Source organism: Euprymna scolopes, chromosome 7, assembly GCF_053919585.1.
Source record: "Euprymna scolopes isolate OS-2025 chromosome 7, ASM5391958v1, whole genome shotgun sequence".
Taxonomy (NCBI): Eukaryota; Metazoa; Mollusca; class Cephalopoda; order Sepiida; family Sepiolidae; genus Euprymna; species Euprymna scolopes.
Genome location: NC_136488.1, coordinates 61,028,365 through 61,047,091, shown reverse-complemented (window position 1 = coordinate 61,047,091; position 18,727 = coordinate 61,028,365). Strand labels below are relative to the sequence as shown.

Below are 18,727 nucleotides of genomic sequence, written 5' to 3'. Positions count from 1 at the left end.
TTATGACAGATATTGGTAAGCGACTGAAACACGACATTTTTTTTTTTTTTGCAATGAATACAATGAATACTTTTCTTCAACAGATAATCAAGTTATGTTTTTTTTTTATGATGTTTGATATATGTCTTTATCCTAAATCATTGAAGATCGAATAAGAAAAATGTGAATCTCAACAGGAATTGAACCTATATTAGGTACAGTAAAAAGTATAAGGGAATATATATATATATATATATATATATATATATATATATATATATATATATATATATATATATATATATATATATATATATATATATAGTGGTGTAAAATGAATAAATAGAGCTTGAATTTATAAAACTTTATCAGGTTTTCCGATCGTCAAAACTGCATTAATAAATCTATACTTTCCAGTTTTATTTGAATTTAACTTCAAAGTTTCCATTAAGAGACTTTATTAATACACGCCTAGCCTAACAATCAGAAAGCCTGTGCAACTGCAATAAAGTTAACTTGTTAACTTATATTTTTAAAAAAATATATTGTTGTTATACATATATATATATATATATATATATATATATATATATATATATATATATATATATACAATGTTGCAATATTTATAATAGAAATATATAAATCAGAGACTCCTTAAATATCCTAGAAATTTTTTATGACTATCATTTCGTAAGTTTTTATAAAAAAAAGCTTATACTCGTACTATTTTTAACCTGATTATGTTGTTTGTCATAAAATAGTATAAGTCTTATACTACCCCAATTTCGTTGTAGATACAGTCTTCAATATTTGTTTCCTGAGGATAGGAATTTCAATTAATGTTTCAGAAACACATTTTTCCGATGGAATCTTCAATGGCTATAATAAAAATACTAATGTTTTACATGTTTAGTTTGCGTTTTCATTACTGTTCTTTTTTTTTTCGTTTTTTTTTTTAATTTATTATTATTATTTCTCCTTCATTTCGTTTTCGAACGTCACGTTGAACTGGTCGAATCCATTTCATCTCGATGTTAAACCTTCATCTTTTTCCACACTGTTCCAATTTCTATTCCTCTCGGTCGAGCCATGCGGGCTTCTAGCTTTTCGGGTAATATACATCTTTCACCGCTTTCACGAGAGGAAATGCAACACCGTCGACTTTTCCTTTTGGATCTTCTAGGTTAATAGTCCAAATAGCCACTCCAGCAATTTTATCTTTAAAATAGACAGCCTGTAAAAAAAAAAAAAAAATGAAACAGATAACCTTAAGTCCGAATTTTTACATTAAACCATAAAATAAAATCATAACTGATTTTATTTTATAAACATAAAATATCTAACATATAAAATTAATCTGTCGGATTTTCAAAGCCAGACCTAAATAGCTGTTTGACACATCGGTACTGGATTAAAAATATATAATCTATTTTTTTTTCTTTATCCCATAATGTTATTAGCAAGACTATATTTAATTTGGGTTAGTTTCTTTTTGAAAATACTTATTCTACTCGACCGCCTAACAAACATTGTCCAAACGCCTAATCTCTATTTGTTTATAGAAATAGCACTGCTTTATGCGCTAGCGTCAGTTTGTTATGCATAAGTACATACATACATACATACATACATACATACATACATACATACATACATACATACATGTATGTATATATATAATTATTCTTACATAAACTCTTTGTGGAAGATCAATGTAAACGAACTGTACGGAAACATGGAATGTAACACACAATATAAGATAAATAAGAGAAATAAAAACAATAACCATTAAGAATAAGAAAATATTAAAACAAAAGAAAAATACTTTTCCGTTTTAATTACAATACGAACGAAGTATGTGTTTCTAGGGATGCAGAAAAATATGTATAGATAATGGATAAATCTGCTGATTTCTGCAAAAACATAAATGCCTAAAACATGTTATGTTTTTAATTCGCTTCGAAATTAGGGTGACTAAATATTTTTAAAATACAGGTCAGCCAGTCTTTCTGTTTTTATTGCTACAACTATAATTAACTCTATGGTAACAAACTATTAGTAAGAATTCCACGAAATGTATATTAAAAAGCTTTTGGTTTCGTATAAATATAAGTCTTTTAAACATTCAATAAATTTAAAATCATATATTGATTTGTGTTTCTCAACTGTGTATATGCGTTTCTGATTTACTGTTATCGTTCTGACTTGATATTTTTGTTACGCGCGCCTCTTGACAATTGATGGCTTGTGGATCTGAAACAAAATACCGCCAATACGCTTTCTTACAACAATTATCCTATTGGAGCATCTCCAGTTTACGACTTAATCTCCAGCAACTCCGTCTCGGTATCCTCCGGCAGGTTACGTAAGCAACCAAAAGATGCCGAAGTAATTATTCAATCAGCTGTCCGAAGACGACAAGTTTTAATAAAAATTCATTAAATACATAAAATAAATATGTGTTTTTGTTTGTTCAAATTCCAAGCATTTTTATCCAATTCAGGTGATATCAATTATAAATCACAATAAACTGAGAACCATATATAGCTATGAAAATTGATCCGGTGCTCGAGTTTTAATTTAAACATTGGACCCTGCAGCTAAGAACAATAAATCAGAAATAAACATTATTTTTTTTAAAGACTACATTAGAAATAAAGTTTATTTTATCTTTTAGCAAATACTTTATCTTTAATTTATTTTAGTTTTCGAACGGTATTCACCCGGCGTTGCTTTCATGTGTGTTTTTGTCTGTACCTTTATATCCTGTGATTATCCATGTTGTTCATTGGAGGTCCTCAGTGTTTGTGCAGTGAAAATAACTGGAATTTGAGTGACAAAAAGTCCCCATATTTCCAGTAGTCTCCGTCTCTTACGATAACTATTGCAAATGATTGTGCGTTATCACAACAGCCACTTACCATTGATTTCTCGCTGATAACAGCCATTGGTCATTTGGGATTTGAATGATAATAAGTCTTCCCAATACCGCAGCCCTTCCAGTGGAGGTTTGGTTTGTACTCACTCGCTTTTCCATCTGACTTGATGCTTCGCAATCATCCATGTGATGTCATGACAGTGTGTATGTGTGAGTGTGATTTCGTAGGATTGCAATGTATGAGATTTTTTATTACAGTTTCAGTTCTTTTGGTTTTCGTAGTGTTCATGCTATTATATCTTAAATTTAGCTAGTCAGCATTCATTATTTATGTAAGGTGGTTTTTGTATTTGAGGATTTCCCTTAAGATTTCATCTGTTTTCATTATTATCGTCCGCTGTGTAGTTTCAGATTTCTCTTTGATTTCAATCTTTCGTAGTCCCTTTCCATTATTATTTTTCGATACGGTTCCAAGTGTTCTAGCGTTTATTGGTATTATATTAATTTTTCATGTTCCATATGCCTTCCCATTTTCTAAGAAATTCCCTGTTTTTGCTTATTATTATTATTATTATTATTATTATTATTATTATTATTATTATTAGCAAGTATAGGATCCAATCTTTCGACGACAGTTGTGAGACTTGCAACTGCAGTTAAGTATTCAAAGATCAATTTTTAGTTTATCAACAAATATTAAATGACACAATATAAGTCTTTGCTAAACTATTTCTGTAAATTGAAAATTGAAAAAGAAAGTTAATGCTTGTAGTTCTTATCTTGTATATATACGCTTCCTGTCGAGAAAGAATAGACGCGGATCATAATGAAACGAACATCAACTTCGAATATAATTTCATTACCTTTCCTTTGGCACTCTCCGTGTCTTCGTACGATATCCATAGTTTGCCTTGAAATAAGTAAGGAACATGACATTTATCATCGAAAACTCGTGTAGCTCCATTCCGAAGAGTTTTGCCAATCTGAAATGAAGAAAAAATAACAAATAAAAACACTTAATCGTATTATTGTGATATTATGGACATCGTGGACATTCTCCCCAGAGTGTTAGGAAATGAGCAAAAGAGGATAAACCATAGCAAAAAGAAAAAATAGTTGATTAGCAGAACAAAAGTTTAGGAAGTGTGGTTAGTAGAAAGACGATCGGGAGCACGTGATTCACTAAGGCAGGCAAAGGTGCTCAAAAATAGGATGGTTAATCAAAATTTGGCAGTGACCGGGTCCTAGATTACAATATATTCAGAGTAAGTTTACTGATCGTTTTAGGAGTGTGCGCGATATTTGCGATAGTTTACAATAGTTTACGACAGTTGAAAATTGTTTGCAGACAATTTTGAGTTTGCGACAGTTCAGGACAGTTGAGAGTTAGGAACAGTTGACGGCAGGTTGCAATTCAGGAGCACTTTAGGAGGCAGAGATCAACCGATGACAAAGAAGACATTAGCGCTTAGAGGGGCGATGGTGTCACACGCACTCACACACGCACACACACAGTAAAACGAATATCTGCAGAATGTGTTGCAACTGCGTTTTCTCTTGTTTCTCTTGAGTTTGTGTTTTGGGGTTGTTTTATCTTTTATACTAGTGTGCCACTGCATATTCTACTCTGCAGCTGCCAATGTGTAACAAAAATCCGACCATACGACCAGAACGAGAAGAATACATGGAAGATGAAAGAGATAAAACCACGGAAACAGCATTGGGATCGGTGATTGTTGTCGTGAGGGAACACATGATTTGACATAAACTTCAAGTTTTCATATGAGCGTCGATGCTCATAAACTACCGAGCTTCTAATAAATAGACCATTCAAGAACCCACCATTTAGTCTAGCTCTGGTAGGAGGGATGCCTCTATTAGGCGCCATAAATAAAATTCGTAATTTTCTCATATAAATCATAACAATGCTAAATATAAGAATGGGTAGGTTGGGTTATGGAGACACTATCTAGTCTGGTACATATAAGCAGTTAGGAAGAAAGTGGTGTAAACAAAAAGTCATAAGATATCAAACGTTAATTCTTCTGACTGTGATCAAAGTGTAGTATTTGTTCTATCCTTGGTTAGTGAAGGAGAAATAATTCTAGATTGAGGCATTTTTTGCCTTACTCCATGTTTTACCTTTTTGCAAAGCTTGATTATCTCCACCTTAAATACCAACAGTGTGTCTGATTCTCTCTTCGTGAAGAGAAAAAATAAATAGTGACTGTAAAACTCCATATTATAAGAGTAAACGCTTTGGATGAATGAAATGAATTCGTTTTTAAACTTGCCTACTGAAATCGGTAATATAATGAGTACTACGCTCGTATAGCTGACTCTTCCCTTCCTTCTTCTACTACTTGACGATCACAATGCCGGCCGATGTAATTAGATGTTTAATTGTAACTTAATTATCGACATATGAACCGAATATATCTTCCGTTCCATAGACAGTGGTTTGGTAATTAATCATAGTACTTATTCAATTTATGACCAAATCTCCAGCAACTTCGCGTCAGCATCTTCCGGTAGGTTACGTAAACAGCTGGAATATGCCGAAGTGAAAACTGAGAGTTGATTAATTAAAAACAGGGCGCCTCTTTTCTCTCATATTAAAGATGTTTTTCTAATTCGAAAAGCCATTCTTAACATTGGAAAATGAGGTTTCAGGTTGCCATACCATGTTGAAAGTCATTGTCGATTTGACATTTGTTTTATTTAATGGATTTCACGCTTTCAGTGAAACTTGCCGTCTTCTGACAGTTGATTGGATAATCGATTCGGCATCTTCCGATTGTTTATATAACCTGACAGAAGATGCAGAATTGCTGGAGATTTAATCGCAAACTGGAGAAGTATCAATATCATAATGATTGTAAGAAAACGCATTTTCCATTATATGGAGGTTATGTCAAAGGCCTGGTAAGAATTTGTGGTATATTTCAAGACTTTGGACGAATGACGACAATATTATTGTACATGTTGGCTTTCTTGACGAAACATAAAACAGGGATAGAAACAAGCGACCCAAGAAAAGAAGACAGCATAGTAGAAAATTTTCCCGCATCTAGATAGCGTTCAAGAGAATAAGTGAGATGTTTCTACCAGTCAGGTTGATTGGGTCATTTTCGTGAAAGCACTTGGGAAACAATCACCGTTTTGCAACACTGCAGCGATACGACAGAGTCTGGAGCTTGGCAGAAACTGCATGATTTATTAGGTTACAAAATGTTTTTTTGTGCCTTGCCCAAGATGGAGAGGGGTTGGTGTGGATGGTGCAACAATACTATATGCATGGTTTTCAGCTGAAAAAAATAGTATGAATGATTTCTGACTTTTTTTTTATAATATAAAAATTGATTATTTGGATTATTTGGATTCTTCGTACTACTGTTCTCATCTTGACGTTTCAGTCGAGGTAACCTCTGTTCTTCTTCAGGTGTATCTTGGTGAACTCGGAAATCTGCACAGAATTTCGAACGGATCTATTTATATAATCTACGAGAGTAGCATGCTTTCGCTATGTCAGCGGTGATCGGGGACACGTTCTATTTTTTTTTTTTAATTATTATTAAAAAAAAAATTAAAAAGGAGTTATCTCATATCAAAGTCCGAACGCCATACGAATATAAGGATTAATGAGTGTACTGTAGTCAATGCGACTATATCATAGTAATTGTTAATAAAAGAAATTTGGTAAATTGGATTAGTTAAGGGGACAGCTCATCAAGAACATGTGTCCGTTGGACTTAAAGACGACTATATTGTAGTCAACGGGAAAGCAGGCAAACGAAACAGAGCTTCACAAGCGTGCGGTTCTAAGAAAGAGGCTTTGTTCATGGAATCCAAGTTTAGGTTTAGGCTCAAATAAACAGTAGGGGAAATGATTGATAGTGTTTTCAGATAGAAGCAATTCGCAGTTGCGTTTTGGGTGTCTCCCGCGCTGAAGTTTAAACCTTTGATCTCCAGAGAAGTGTAAATTATGACAGAATCTTTGCGATAATAACCAAAATGAAAAGGGTTCAAATCGCTTACCTCTTCGTATGTGAATAAACCTTTTTGGCGCAACACTGGACCGGCTTCACCAACATCTTCACTTTTCGCCTTTATTCCATGTTGATTAACGCTGCATAGGCGAAAACTATGTCCATAGGTTGGCAGGCCCCAGACTAGCTTTGATGCCGGAAATCCATGATCAACGAAATACTCAATTAAACCAGACTGCAATAAAGAGCAAACTAATAAAGTAATCAAACAATAACAAAAATACAGATGTAAAGCTTCCAATTATTTTAAATCTTAGTTTTTATGTTTATAGTGAAAAATGCATCAACGCAGATTTTCCCCGCACATATGGGCGCCATTTTGTACTTTTTGCTATAGTAGATAATAAATGAGTGTCAAACGGAAAACCAAAATGATAATAGTGACGATATATATATATATATATATATATATATATATATATATATATATATATATATATATATATAACTATTTATTAGATTCATTATTAATTACCTCCAGACACTAGTGTTTCATCCTTTCGGGAATCATCAGTACAGGGTTTCACAATTAACACCAGTCGATAGATTCGAACCCGGCAACAGAAGTCATCTCTGAGTTCATTAGCAAGGACTTAATACATTCGGCCACCGACAACCGCGAGACATACTGTTGAAATAATACATTTATTTTTAAATGTTTTTAACGTCTGTCAGAGTTATCTAATCATTATATGATGATCTGCCCACATGAGCTAAATTTACCGACTTTATTTAAACTGAAAGTGCTCAACGATGAGGAACGAGTTTCTTAAAGAGGACGACCTAATTATTTACTTAATGATTATATAATACGTACAGACAATAGTGTTTTATCCTTTCGGGAATCATTAGTTCAGGGTGTAAGGATTAACACCGGTTGATAGATTACAACCTTGCAACGGAAGCCATCTTTGCCTCCATTAGCAAGAACTTAATCGATTCAGCCACCGATATTTATATATATATATATATATATATATATATATATATATATATATATATATATATATATATATATATATATATATATATAATCAGTTCATAAGAAGGAACAACAAAGTCAATTATCTGTACGATCGTTTCGGAAATCCGTGCTTTTTATTTGTGGTATACATGAAGTCACGTAGAACAATTATACATAGTTTTTTTGGTAAGCACGGTCTCCTCATCAGCAAATTTAGGAGGATTTCTATTGAATTGAAAAGACACCAAAAATAAACCTAGCATTAAAAGTAAGGCAGATGAATCTGAAAAATTGAAGTAAAAGGTTTGGATTTAAAATTTATAAGAAAATTAATAAGAAAATTGGTATAGGTTAGAGATAGAAATGAGTAGAAAAAAAAAATATATATTTTTTTTTTAATTTACATAATAAATTTGATTTAAAAATATATAGATATATAGTTACCTTTTAGTTTTTCTTTTTTTGAAATCAGGAACTGTATTTAAAGTAGTCATTTAGATGTTTGCTATAGCTTTTTATTTTATTGAATGATGAATTTTAAAAGGGCGACGCTCGTGCAGTAAATTGTTTCCGTTAGCGTATTTTGATTTAAAGACGCTACAGTTAATATCTATAGAGAGAGAGTATTTATTTTGCAAGTTTTTAAGGGGAGATAATTGTCATGGCTTTATTTATTATTTGATTTATATATATATATATATATATATATATATATATATATATATATATATATATATATATATATCGGGCGATGTCAAAACATCGTTAAACTCACTACTCCTTCAGCAGCCGACGATAGCTGAATGGTTAGGAGACTTGACTGTCATACAAACGGTCTGATTTCAATCCTGGTTTCAGGTAGTTGCCTGTCTAGCCGCACGGATAAGACGTGAAACAGCGAAACAGTACTGTATGTGGACTATATATATATATATATATATATATATATATATATATATCCCTCTCTCTTACTCTCTCTATACACACATATATATATATACATGTGTGTGTGTGTGTGTACAGATTTATATGAAATAATCCTATTTTGAAAAGAGTAATCCTTGAAAATCTATGGGTTAATCCATGGCTTATTATAATTTTCATGAATTAATAAATATTGCAATGAATTCAATTTTTATTTCCATTATCGATTTTTCTTGTTTCTTATATATATATATGTTTTTCAGAAACTGACTGTTTCACTGTATCACAACTCTTCAGTGCGTCTAGACTAGTCACTACTTCAAGCCAGGCTTGAAATTCGACCGCCTAACAAACATTGTCCAAACGCCTAATCTCTAATCTAATTTGTTTATAGAAATAGCATTGCTTTATGCGCTAGCGTCAGTTTGTTATACATAAGTACATACATACGCACATACATACATACACACACACACACATATATATATATAATTATTCTTACATAAACTGCTTGTGGAAGATCAATGTAAATGAACTATACGGAAACCTGGAATGTAACACACAATATAAGATAAATAAGATAAATAAAAACAATAACCATTAAGAATAAGAAAATATTAAAACAAAAGAAAAATACTTTTCTGTTTTAATTACAATACGAAAGAAGTATGTCTTTCTAGGGATGCAGGAAAAATATGTATAGATAATGGATAAGTAAACGTCACTTACTTTGTGTTGGAATGTTCTGTGAGTCTATGCAACTGCTACCAGAAGGCGTTAAGTTTTGTAAAAGCTATGTAAAAGAGCAAGCTGTCAGCTGACGTCTGAGAACCTTGAAAGACTAACCAGGAACTTTCGAACAGAATATCGTATTTCACTAAAGTTCGTCATTGTAGCTAATAATAAACGTTGGTTTCCTTCTTTTTTTCTTTTTTTTTTTTTTTTGTAAATACGTTTCTGAGGAAAGTTATCAGTTTAATAAGATTTACCTGAGGGGCATCGATAAAATTCAAATAAACATTGAATTCTTTAAAATACTGACTTCTCTTTATTTTTACATTTAAGCGTTTTAGAAGCTAATTTCCTATCGACAACTTACTTTGATCCGCTAAATATTTGGAAATTTTATAAAGCCTGCCTTACATATGCACCGTGAAACGTCCCTACTGGGGGGGGGACAGGGACGCTAAGGCATGTTCCGTAAGCCAGAATACTATGCTTCTTCAGCGCTAGCTTTTCAATTCCCATCTCTCGGCCTTGTGTAGCATCTTCCGGCTGTGGGAAGGAGTAAGATACTAACTTGTCAAAAACAATTGATTTTGATTTTTAAACCGATATTTAAATGCTTAGTTTATGTTAAAATCTTCTACAGGGTGTTTGCAAACTAACACGCGTGTGCAAATGCATGTGAAATGACGTCACTAGTAAAAAAAAGACTAAAAAAGGAGAAAGAACACGTTAGAGAAGACGATCACGTTAGAGACGTGGATGGCATTCGAGATCGAGTTAGACCATAACAAACTATTTTATGTGGATTAATGCCCCTTTGCTGACTGATTCCGTCAGTTACCAGGGCGTATTAATCCTATGGGTCCCTTAATGGACTGTACTCCTGCCTGTAACGATCCAGCAGCCATCAGAAGATCCCCGACCACCAAAGAACACGGACCTCTCTCCTCTCGCTCTCTGTCCACTGAATTCCTCCAGGCTGCGACTACTTCGCTGAACACTTCCACTGGACAGCCTGGAAATACTTCAAGTTTTCTGCTTCCAGACGGTAGAAGACCCGCGAACTTTCTGCTTCTTTTTCTTTTCTTTCGCCTCGGACACAGTCCTTCGAAATGCGAAATAAATCTTTTCGTTGTTTTGTTATAAAAAAGAGGTGTTGTTTAATTATTCTGTGCCCTTTGTTGCTTATTAGTCTTTTATTAGGGGTTTTGTGCACTTAAGCATAAAACTGCCTATACATCCTTACGTACTTACTTGTCATGTGTAAATTAGTGTATGTTCTAAGACATCCAATATTATTCATTTCATTCATTGTTTTACATCCCCACAAGATAATCATCAGCATTAAACTGTCAGTCTAGCAACTTCATTAATTCTTAGTCTCGAGACTTTTCTAACGTTTATAAGTAGTGGTGCACTACTATATTACAAGCTCCAGCAAAGGTAAACTGTTTTCTGTAGGTAACAAGAAGAATACTCGTCACGGTTATAGCATTTTAAGCTATGCATTCTCTCTCTCTACCTCTCTCTCTCTCTCTCTCTCTCATATATATATATATATATATATATATATATATATATATATATATATAAAGATATATATATATATATATATATATATATATATAAAGATACATGTGTATTTTTTCATCGAGTTAGTTACGAAATCTTATTTCTAAAACTCATTATGTCTGCTTGTCTATTTTTTTTAAGTGCATATCCTCCGAGATGAAAAGTCGCAGAGAGCACGAGGCGGGTCAAATGGTTGCATTTTTTTTTTTTTTTTAATAATTTTGGACCGTTGATTTTTTTTGTATAAGCCGGCAAAAATAGTTGCTACGGGGTTAAATTTGAAAAAAAAAAAAGTGGAACTTGACAAGCATAAGTCGACTAAAATATATGCAATCATACGTTAAAGTCGCTTCATTTTTAACTATTTATCATCCATCTGACGGTAGATACAACTAAGGCTGGGACTATGCATGTTTTGGTTTCGATGATGGATTAGCAAATGTTTAAATTTAGCCGCTTCTAAAGTATAAATATATATTTGCGCATGCGTACAAGAGCACGTTAAGTCGAATTACACCTGCCAAGTTGTTGTTTTTGTTTTTTTTGTTTTTTTTGCAATTTGAACATCTTAGCATATATAAAGACCAAATAGAATTTGTTACACAGATCCAAACTTTCTATATATCAAGTTTGAAGTTTGTAGAAAAAATGACGGAGGAGTTTGGTAGAAACCGTTCATCAAAGACAAATAAACAATATCACTTATATATATATATATATATATATGTATTTATATATATATATATATATATAGATAGATAGAGAGAGAGAGAGAGAGAGAAGGAGAGAGATTAATTTTAAAGGAAAATAAAATGAGTATTATCTTGCTTATGTAAAATTTGAGAGGAGTGCAATTTGAGAAGCAAACTCGTAAATGGTAACGTTTTACGAAAACATTATAAGTCAACATTACTCACCATGTTGCTTATAATATATATTGCATAATTCATAAGGGGCTGGAGCGAATGGGCAGTGGCTGGAGCTTAGCATACAGTGCAAAGAGAATACTTGATTACAGAGTTATAACTAAGTACTAAAACAGATAACTTACAACTGAAAAGAATTTATTGTCTCCTGGCGCTGGGTGAAGTGGGCTGTGGTGTGACGTCTTGTGTGGTGAAATGTTCAGGTCATAGGTTATGGCAGTGGCAAAGTCGATAACTCTGCGGGAAGAAACATTTGAAAATGAACAAAATGCTGGATAAATAAAGGATAATTACAAAATGCATGTACTTAGATTCGCTCGTGTATTCATTTGTCGAATACAAACACGTGTATATCATATGGGTTTTATGTTGATCAAAGTTTCTGTATAGCAGGGTATATTTTTATAGAACGATGTATAAACTGTATAAAATGTTATTTTATGAAGTTTTTATTTTAATGATCATTACGTACTTAAACCTGCCTCCCTCATTTATCATCTCGCTGCATATATTTGTGGCACTTTTCGCAAACGCATATAATCTTCACTTTTTTATTCTTTTATTTTTCTCTTTCTTTCTATAAAGTATCTATTTCAGTTTTGTAGAAGTGGAATAATATGTTGTTGTTGTTATTATTATTATTATTATTATTATTATTATTATTATTATTATTATTATTATTATTATTATTATTATTAATTTACTTGTTTGTACGTCCGGTGTTACCAAAAAAATCATCATCATCGCAAATATTAATCGATGAGAAACGAATTACATCCCTTTATAGTCGCTCTTTATCAGTTTTTTTTTTTACATAGGAATCACCACTTCTCAAGGTCCGGAGGCCACTCGAGGATAAGGGTTAATGGTATACATTAATCATTGTGATTATAACGGAGTAAACATAAGTAGTGGGAATTTTTACATTGGATATCTTAGGAGGACGGTTCATCAAGAACTTGTTTACGTTGGACTTGAAGACAATCAGATTGTAGTCAGCTGGAAAGCATGAGAACGGAAGAGTCTTCCACAGGCGTGCAGTTCTAAGAAAGTAGCTTTGTTCATGGAATCTAGGTTTAGGTTTAGGAACATGATAAAGAGTGTGGGAAATTGTCGATAGTGGTTTTGGCTAGACGAGTGTTTTTCGTGAAAAGTCTGGCGAGGGGGGGATCATAGATTGAAGTGCAGATGAGCACATGCCATGAAAATAACGATAAAGCAGGGACAGTCTCACAACGTCTCTTCTGTGGGAAAGAGGTTACAGGGAAGAGAAAATGGCACCCCCCACTAAGCTGCTTCTAGCAGCTCTTTCCCAGATGTGTCAACAGTACTCCATCGTTGGCCGTACCTGGCTTTTATATAAGTAGAGAATTGTATCAGGAGTGAGATATTTACTGGAGCGATAGAAGGATCCCACCATTTTTCCAGCGACCTTGGCAATGGATTTGATATATGTGTCCAATTTCAGATCGGGAGTAAAGGTCAAACACAGAAGCTTGTCAAAACATGAAGCCTCCTCAAGACCAGAGTCATTCATTTCAATTGATGACAGCTGGGCATCAGAGCATTGATTATGTAAAGATAGAAGCTTGGTTTAAGATGCATTAAAAGTAACTAGCTACTTTTCCCCCATGGTACCACGTGCTCAAGATCGAAGGAGAGAGAATCGGAGAGAACCTGGTCATTTACGGTCTTTGAAGTACTACTATGGATGTCAGAATAAATGTCTACGAATGATGTAAGGATGTGGTTTGGAAGATCGTTGATGTAGATCAGGAAGAGAGTTGGGATAATGATGGACGCCTGAGGGACTCCAGCATTAATAGTGAGAGCTTCTGATTTCTGCCCATGAACCTATCAGAGAGAAATGATTTAATAGTTGAGAAGACATTTCACGCTATACCATAGCTGGAGATCTTGTGAAGTAGACCTTTATGCCATACCTTATCAACGACCTTAGATATGTCAAGAGCAATTGCTCTAGAGAGGAAGCCATCGTCCTGAGATTCACCAATCCCATGAGATATAACTGTGCGCATATCTGCTGTAGATCTAACAGAACGGAAACCATATTGCATGTCACTAAGAAGGTTTGCTGAGATGATTGACTACTTCTCTATTTAATACAGATTCCAGTTAAGCATCATTAAAACTATTTCCTCTCAAAAAATATTTAAAACAAAAAATGGCTGCTTGTTTACAGTTTTAAATTGGCTATTTTATTTTATAATTTAAAAACAGTATAGAAGAAACTATTGATTTTTATTATAGTTTCTTTTTAAAATTTAAAAATATAAATAAAATATATTATTATTATTATTTTTATTATCATTATTATCATTATTATTATTATTATTATTATTATTATTATTATTACCTCCCTTTATAGTCGCTCTTTATCAGTTGTTACATAGAAATCAAATAAATACACTATTGAAACAAAAACTTAGAATAGTGAGGTGGAGGTAAGTTTAACTGCTTGATCTCCTAAATAGGGATTAGAAATAATATGGTCATATATGTTTAAATAGTGTATTTCAACGTCTGATAAGAGGCTGTTTTTGGAATATTTTTGAATTACATAATGCTTGAAATTGTCTGAATGGTCACGAAACAACTGTAACTAATATGAAAATACACAATATGGTGCTATCATTTTTTATTTTATTGTCTTGGTTTGATTGAAAATATGATATATATATATATATATATATATATATATATATATATATATATATATATATATATATATATGAGGAACATTGTGTGTGTATCTGTGTCTGTGTGTGATTTCGTCCATTATTTATTTGAAAACAGCTAGGCCAATGTATAAAACTTTAAGAGTTACTTTATGTGATTTGTAGATATTAGATATGTTTTGTACAGGAATGTCTTCGATAAGTATCGATAATCGATAGTCGAAATAATCCGATAAGAAAAGCGAGTTTGGCCAAAGGTCAACACATTACAAAGTCTAATATCACAAGTGTATTGTGAAGTTGTATTACCATACAAGTTTAAAGGCGCCATGTATAAAATCAACAGTAATTTTTCGATATAAGAAGGGCGCGTTCAAAATGAATGTTTTTGTTTAACGCCTAATTGAATTATTATACTTAGCTTTATATTTTAAACTTTAATTCAAGCCGTTGTACGTAAAATAATTTTATAAAATCAACAGTAGGTTCTCTACAGTGCAATGTATTGTGGACTAAGTCACAGCAGGAAGGGATGTAAAGCTTTCTCTCAGTACACCGCGATGGCTCTCCAACTAGAGCAGGTAATCGCTCGATGTGATTGGAAAATTAGAGATTTGCCGTTTTCGATGACAATAAAAATATAGGAGCGTAAAACACTTGTTAACTATAATTTATTCCCGGGCAACGTCGGACCACTATGCTATTATATATATATATATATATATATATATATATATATATATATATATATATATATATATATACATATTATTGTTTTCAGATTTTTTAGATTTTGAAAAAAATTTTTAATTAAATTTTTTTACATATTTTAATTTAAATCCTTTATTATTTACTTCAATATCTACGATGATATTATGTTTTAACTCTTAATTATTTAACATCTCTTAAGGTTCATATCACGGCCTTAATTATTACGGTATTCTCATTTTTATCTCCTATTATGTCATTCTAATCATTAATCATTCTTATTACAATTATTTTTGTCCGTATATTCTAGTTTATTTTTTACTTAGTATTCCACATATTTTTATTACTTCCTAAATTTTATTTTTATTTTTATATTCATTGTATATTTGTATTTATTTTTTATTAAGCTATTACTATGGTTATACTATGTACTAATTTATTCTCCTATAATTTCTCACTCAATATTTTTCTTTATATTATTAATATTATTATGTTTTTCTTTAATTATGTTTTTCTTATTTTCTTTATTGTCTTATTGTTTTATTTATTTATTTATGCTTATACTTCATCTTTTTATCATGTATTATATTTTCTGAACCATTTAGGTTCCTTCTCTAAATCTTATCACGAACTTTTTTACTCTTAGTTTTATTTGTACTTTTATTCTATTATTATTATTATTATTATTATTATTATTATTATTGGCGCACATGGAGCTTTCACACAAGTCAACAAACGATCTGATTGGAGACCTGTGGTGTTCTCTGGAATCTGAGTGAGAACAAGTCGCCTCAGACGTCCAGCTCTCTCCTCCTTCTTCGATAGTATTTGCAAATAAATTTGCATCATCGCAACAGCCTCTTACCAGTGGCCATTGGTTTATACTGGAATTTGAGTGGCACTAAGCCTCCCCAATATCCTAATTCTCTTCGCACTTGTCCAGCGGAGGTTTGGCCAGTGCTCCCTTCTCGATCTTTCCATCCTTCTTGACCCTTCTCGGCTCTTTAGTATCACTTTTCTATTGGGGGAACGGTGGTGAAACAATGGAGGGGATGCATGATGGGGGTGTAAAACATGTAGTTCTGCAGCTTCTGTGTTTTTAATTCCCTGTAACGCTTCTTCGTTATATTGTCTTGTGTTATTCTTCGCATTCAAGGGTGTTCCTTAATATTTCAGCCGTTTTCATTATCGTTAGGCGTTGTATTTTTGCAGCTATTCCTCTAATTCCAATTTCTGCCATTCTTTTTTCCAGGTTTTTCGGAATTGTTCCTAGTGCTCCAACTATTATCGGTACTATTTTGATTGTCTTCATCATCCAAATTCCTTTTAACTCTCTGGCTAGTTCTATGTATTTGCTTCGTTTCTCCTTTTCTTTCATACTCACCATGTGGTTAGCTGGGACAGCAAAATCTACGATTTGATAGGATTTCTCTTTCTTGTTAATTATTACGACATCTGGTCTTCTTGCTTGTATGGGTTTGTCCGTCTGTATGTCCATGCCCCATAGGATTTTCTGTTTCTCGTTTTTTGAGTGCTGTTGCGGGTTTATGCTTGTACCATTTATCTGTACGCTCAAAATGCAGCCGTTTTCACAATTCCCATTATTATTATTATTATTATTATTATTATTATTATTATTATTATTATTATTATTATTATTATTATCATTATTATTATCATTATTATTATTATTATTATTATTATTATTTTTATTATTATTTTTATTATTATTATTTTTTTTATTATTATTATTATTTTTATTATTATTATTATTTTTATTATTATTTTTATTATTATTATTATTTTTATTATTATTATTATTATTATTATTTACTTCTTATTTTTATTTTTATTATTATTATTATTATTTTTATTATTATTATTATTATTATTATTATTATTATTATTATTATTATTATTATTATTATTTACTTCTGAAGCTTGATTTGAATGTCATTTTAAATACATAAAAGTAATATATATACCAGCAGGAAACATGGCATTTCCCGGTATTCAATGGTAATGAACGAATGTTTCGCCCTCCCATATTTTTATTGTAATCGAAATCGGTGTTATTGACCATTAAGCAATCAAATCGATTGATTACCTACTCTGCACTGGGAGGAAGCTTCACATGCCTTCCCACATTGACTTAGTCCAAAATACAGTGCAGTTTACATTGCACTGTAGAGAACCTATTGTTTATTTTATAAAATTATATATATATATATAAAATATGCTATGAATATATATATATATATATATATATATATATATATAAGGGCTCAAATTAACGTTTAAAATTCAAAAAATAAGTATCACTGTTCGACAGTGCACTTAAAGGAAACACTCATTTCTAATGCGTCACTGTCATATCAAAGAACCTACTGTTGATTTTATATGCGTGGTATTTCTGCCTGTGCGGTAATCATGGCTTGAATCTAACTGTAGAATGTAAAAGTCAAGTATCATGGTTCGATTGTGCTTTAAACAGAAACATTCAATGCGAATTTGTCATATCAAAGAACCCACTGTTGATTTTATATGCCGAGTCTTTCTGCTTGTGTTGTAATAAAACTTCTCAAATGCACTTGTGATGTTAGGCTGTATACGGCGTTAACTTTTTCCAAAATCGCGTGTTCCTTCTTTCATCGAATGATTCCGATTATCGATTACTGATTATCGATACTTATCAAAGGCATTCCGGTACAGAACCTATCTTAGACTACTGCTAGATGCATAAATTACATTTATGTGAAATTTAATAAAAACCGGCCCAGCTGTTTTTGAGTCCATTGGGAACGAACTTACACACATGCACAGAGGAATAGTTCCTTTTATATAATAGCATCCACACATACTTTTGCAGACACATACACGTACAACACATATATGTGTGTGTGTGTGAGTGTGTTTGTATATCTATCTATCTATCTATCTATCTATATATCTATATATATATATATATATATATATATGTTTGCATTTGTATTGGGTATGTTTTTGTATATAATCAAAATTAACATTTGTGAAAAAAGTAAAATCGTTTTTTACCCTTTGATGTTTAATAAATCGTAGGCTATAAGTTGAGTTCGAGTACTGGGTAAAGCTATAGATAACAATAGCTTATCTTTTATAACGTACTTGACTTCCTTCATTAAAATTTCATGGAATCCCTGTAAAAAAAAAAGAGAGAAATTTACAAAAAATCAAATATAATTCATTCAGCTCAGTTTACATGATCATCAGTTCGCAACCTTAACTCAAATAATTGTATTTATGAAAGTAAGATTGCT

General features: G+C 32.0%; 1 protein-coding gene across 1 annotated transcript in view; it reads right to left on the bottom strand.

Moving 5' to 3' along the window:
• Positions 1-901: 901 nt before the first annotated feature.
• The window catches only part of LOC145279759 (chitotriosidase-1-like), a 271,718-nt gene continuing 253,892 nt past the window's right edge, over positions 902-18,727 (bottom strand). Inside the window, exons 6-10 of the mRNA XM_080131066.1 lie at positions 18,486-18,607; positions 12,150-12,261; positions 6,899-7,084; positions 3,724-3,843; positions 902-1,216 (exon numbers count right to left, since the gene is read on the bottom strand). Of these exons, the coding sequence (XP_079987192.1) occupies positions 1,082-1,216; positions 3,724-3,843; positions 6,899-7,084; positions 12,150-12,261; positions 18,486-18,607 (675 nt within the window). The 3' untranslated portion in view covers positions 902-1,081. The remainder of the gene's footprint in view (positions 1,217-3,723; positions 3,844-6,898; positions 7,085-12,149; positions 12,262-18,485; positions 18,608-18,727) is intronic.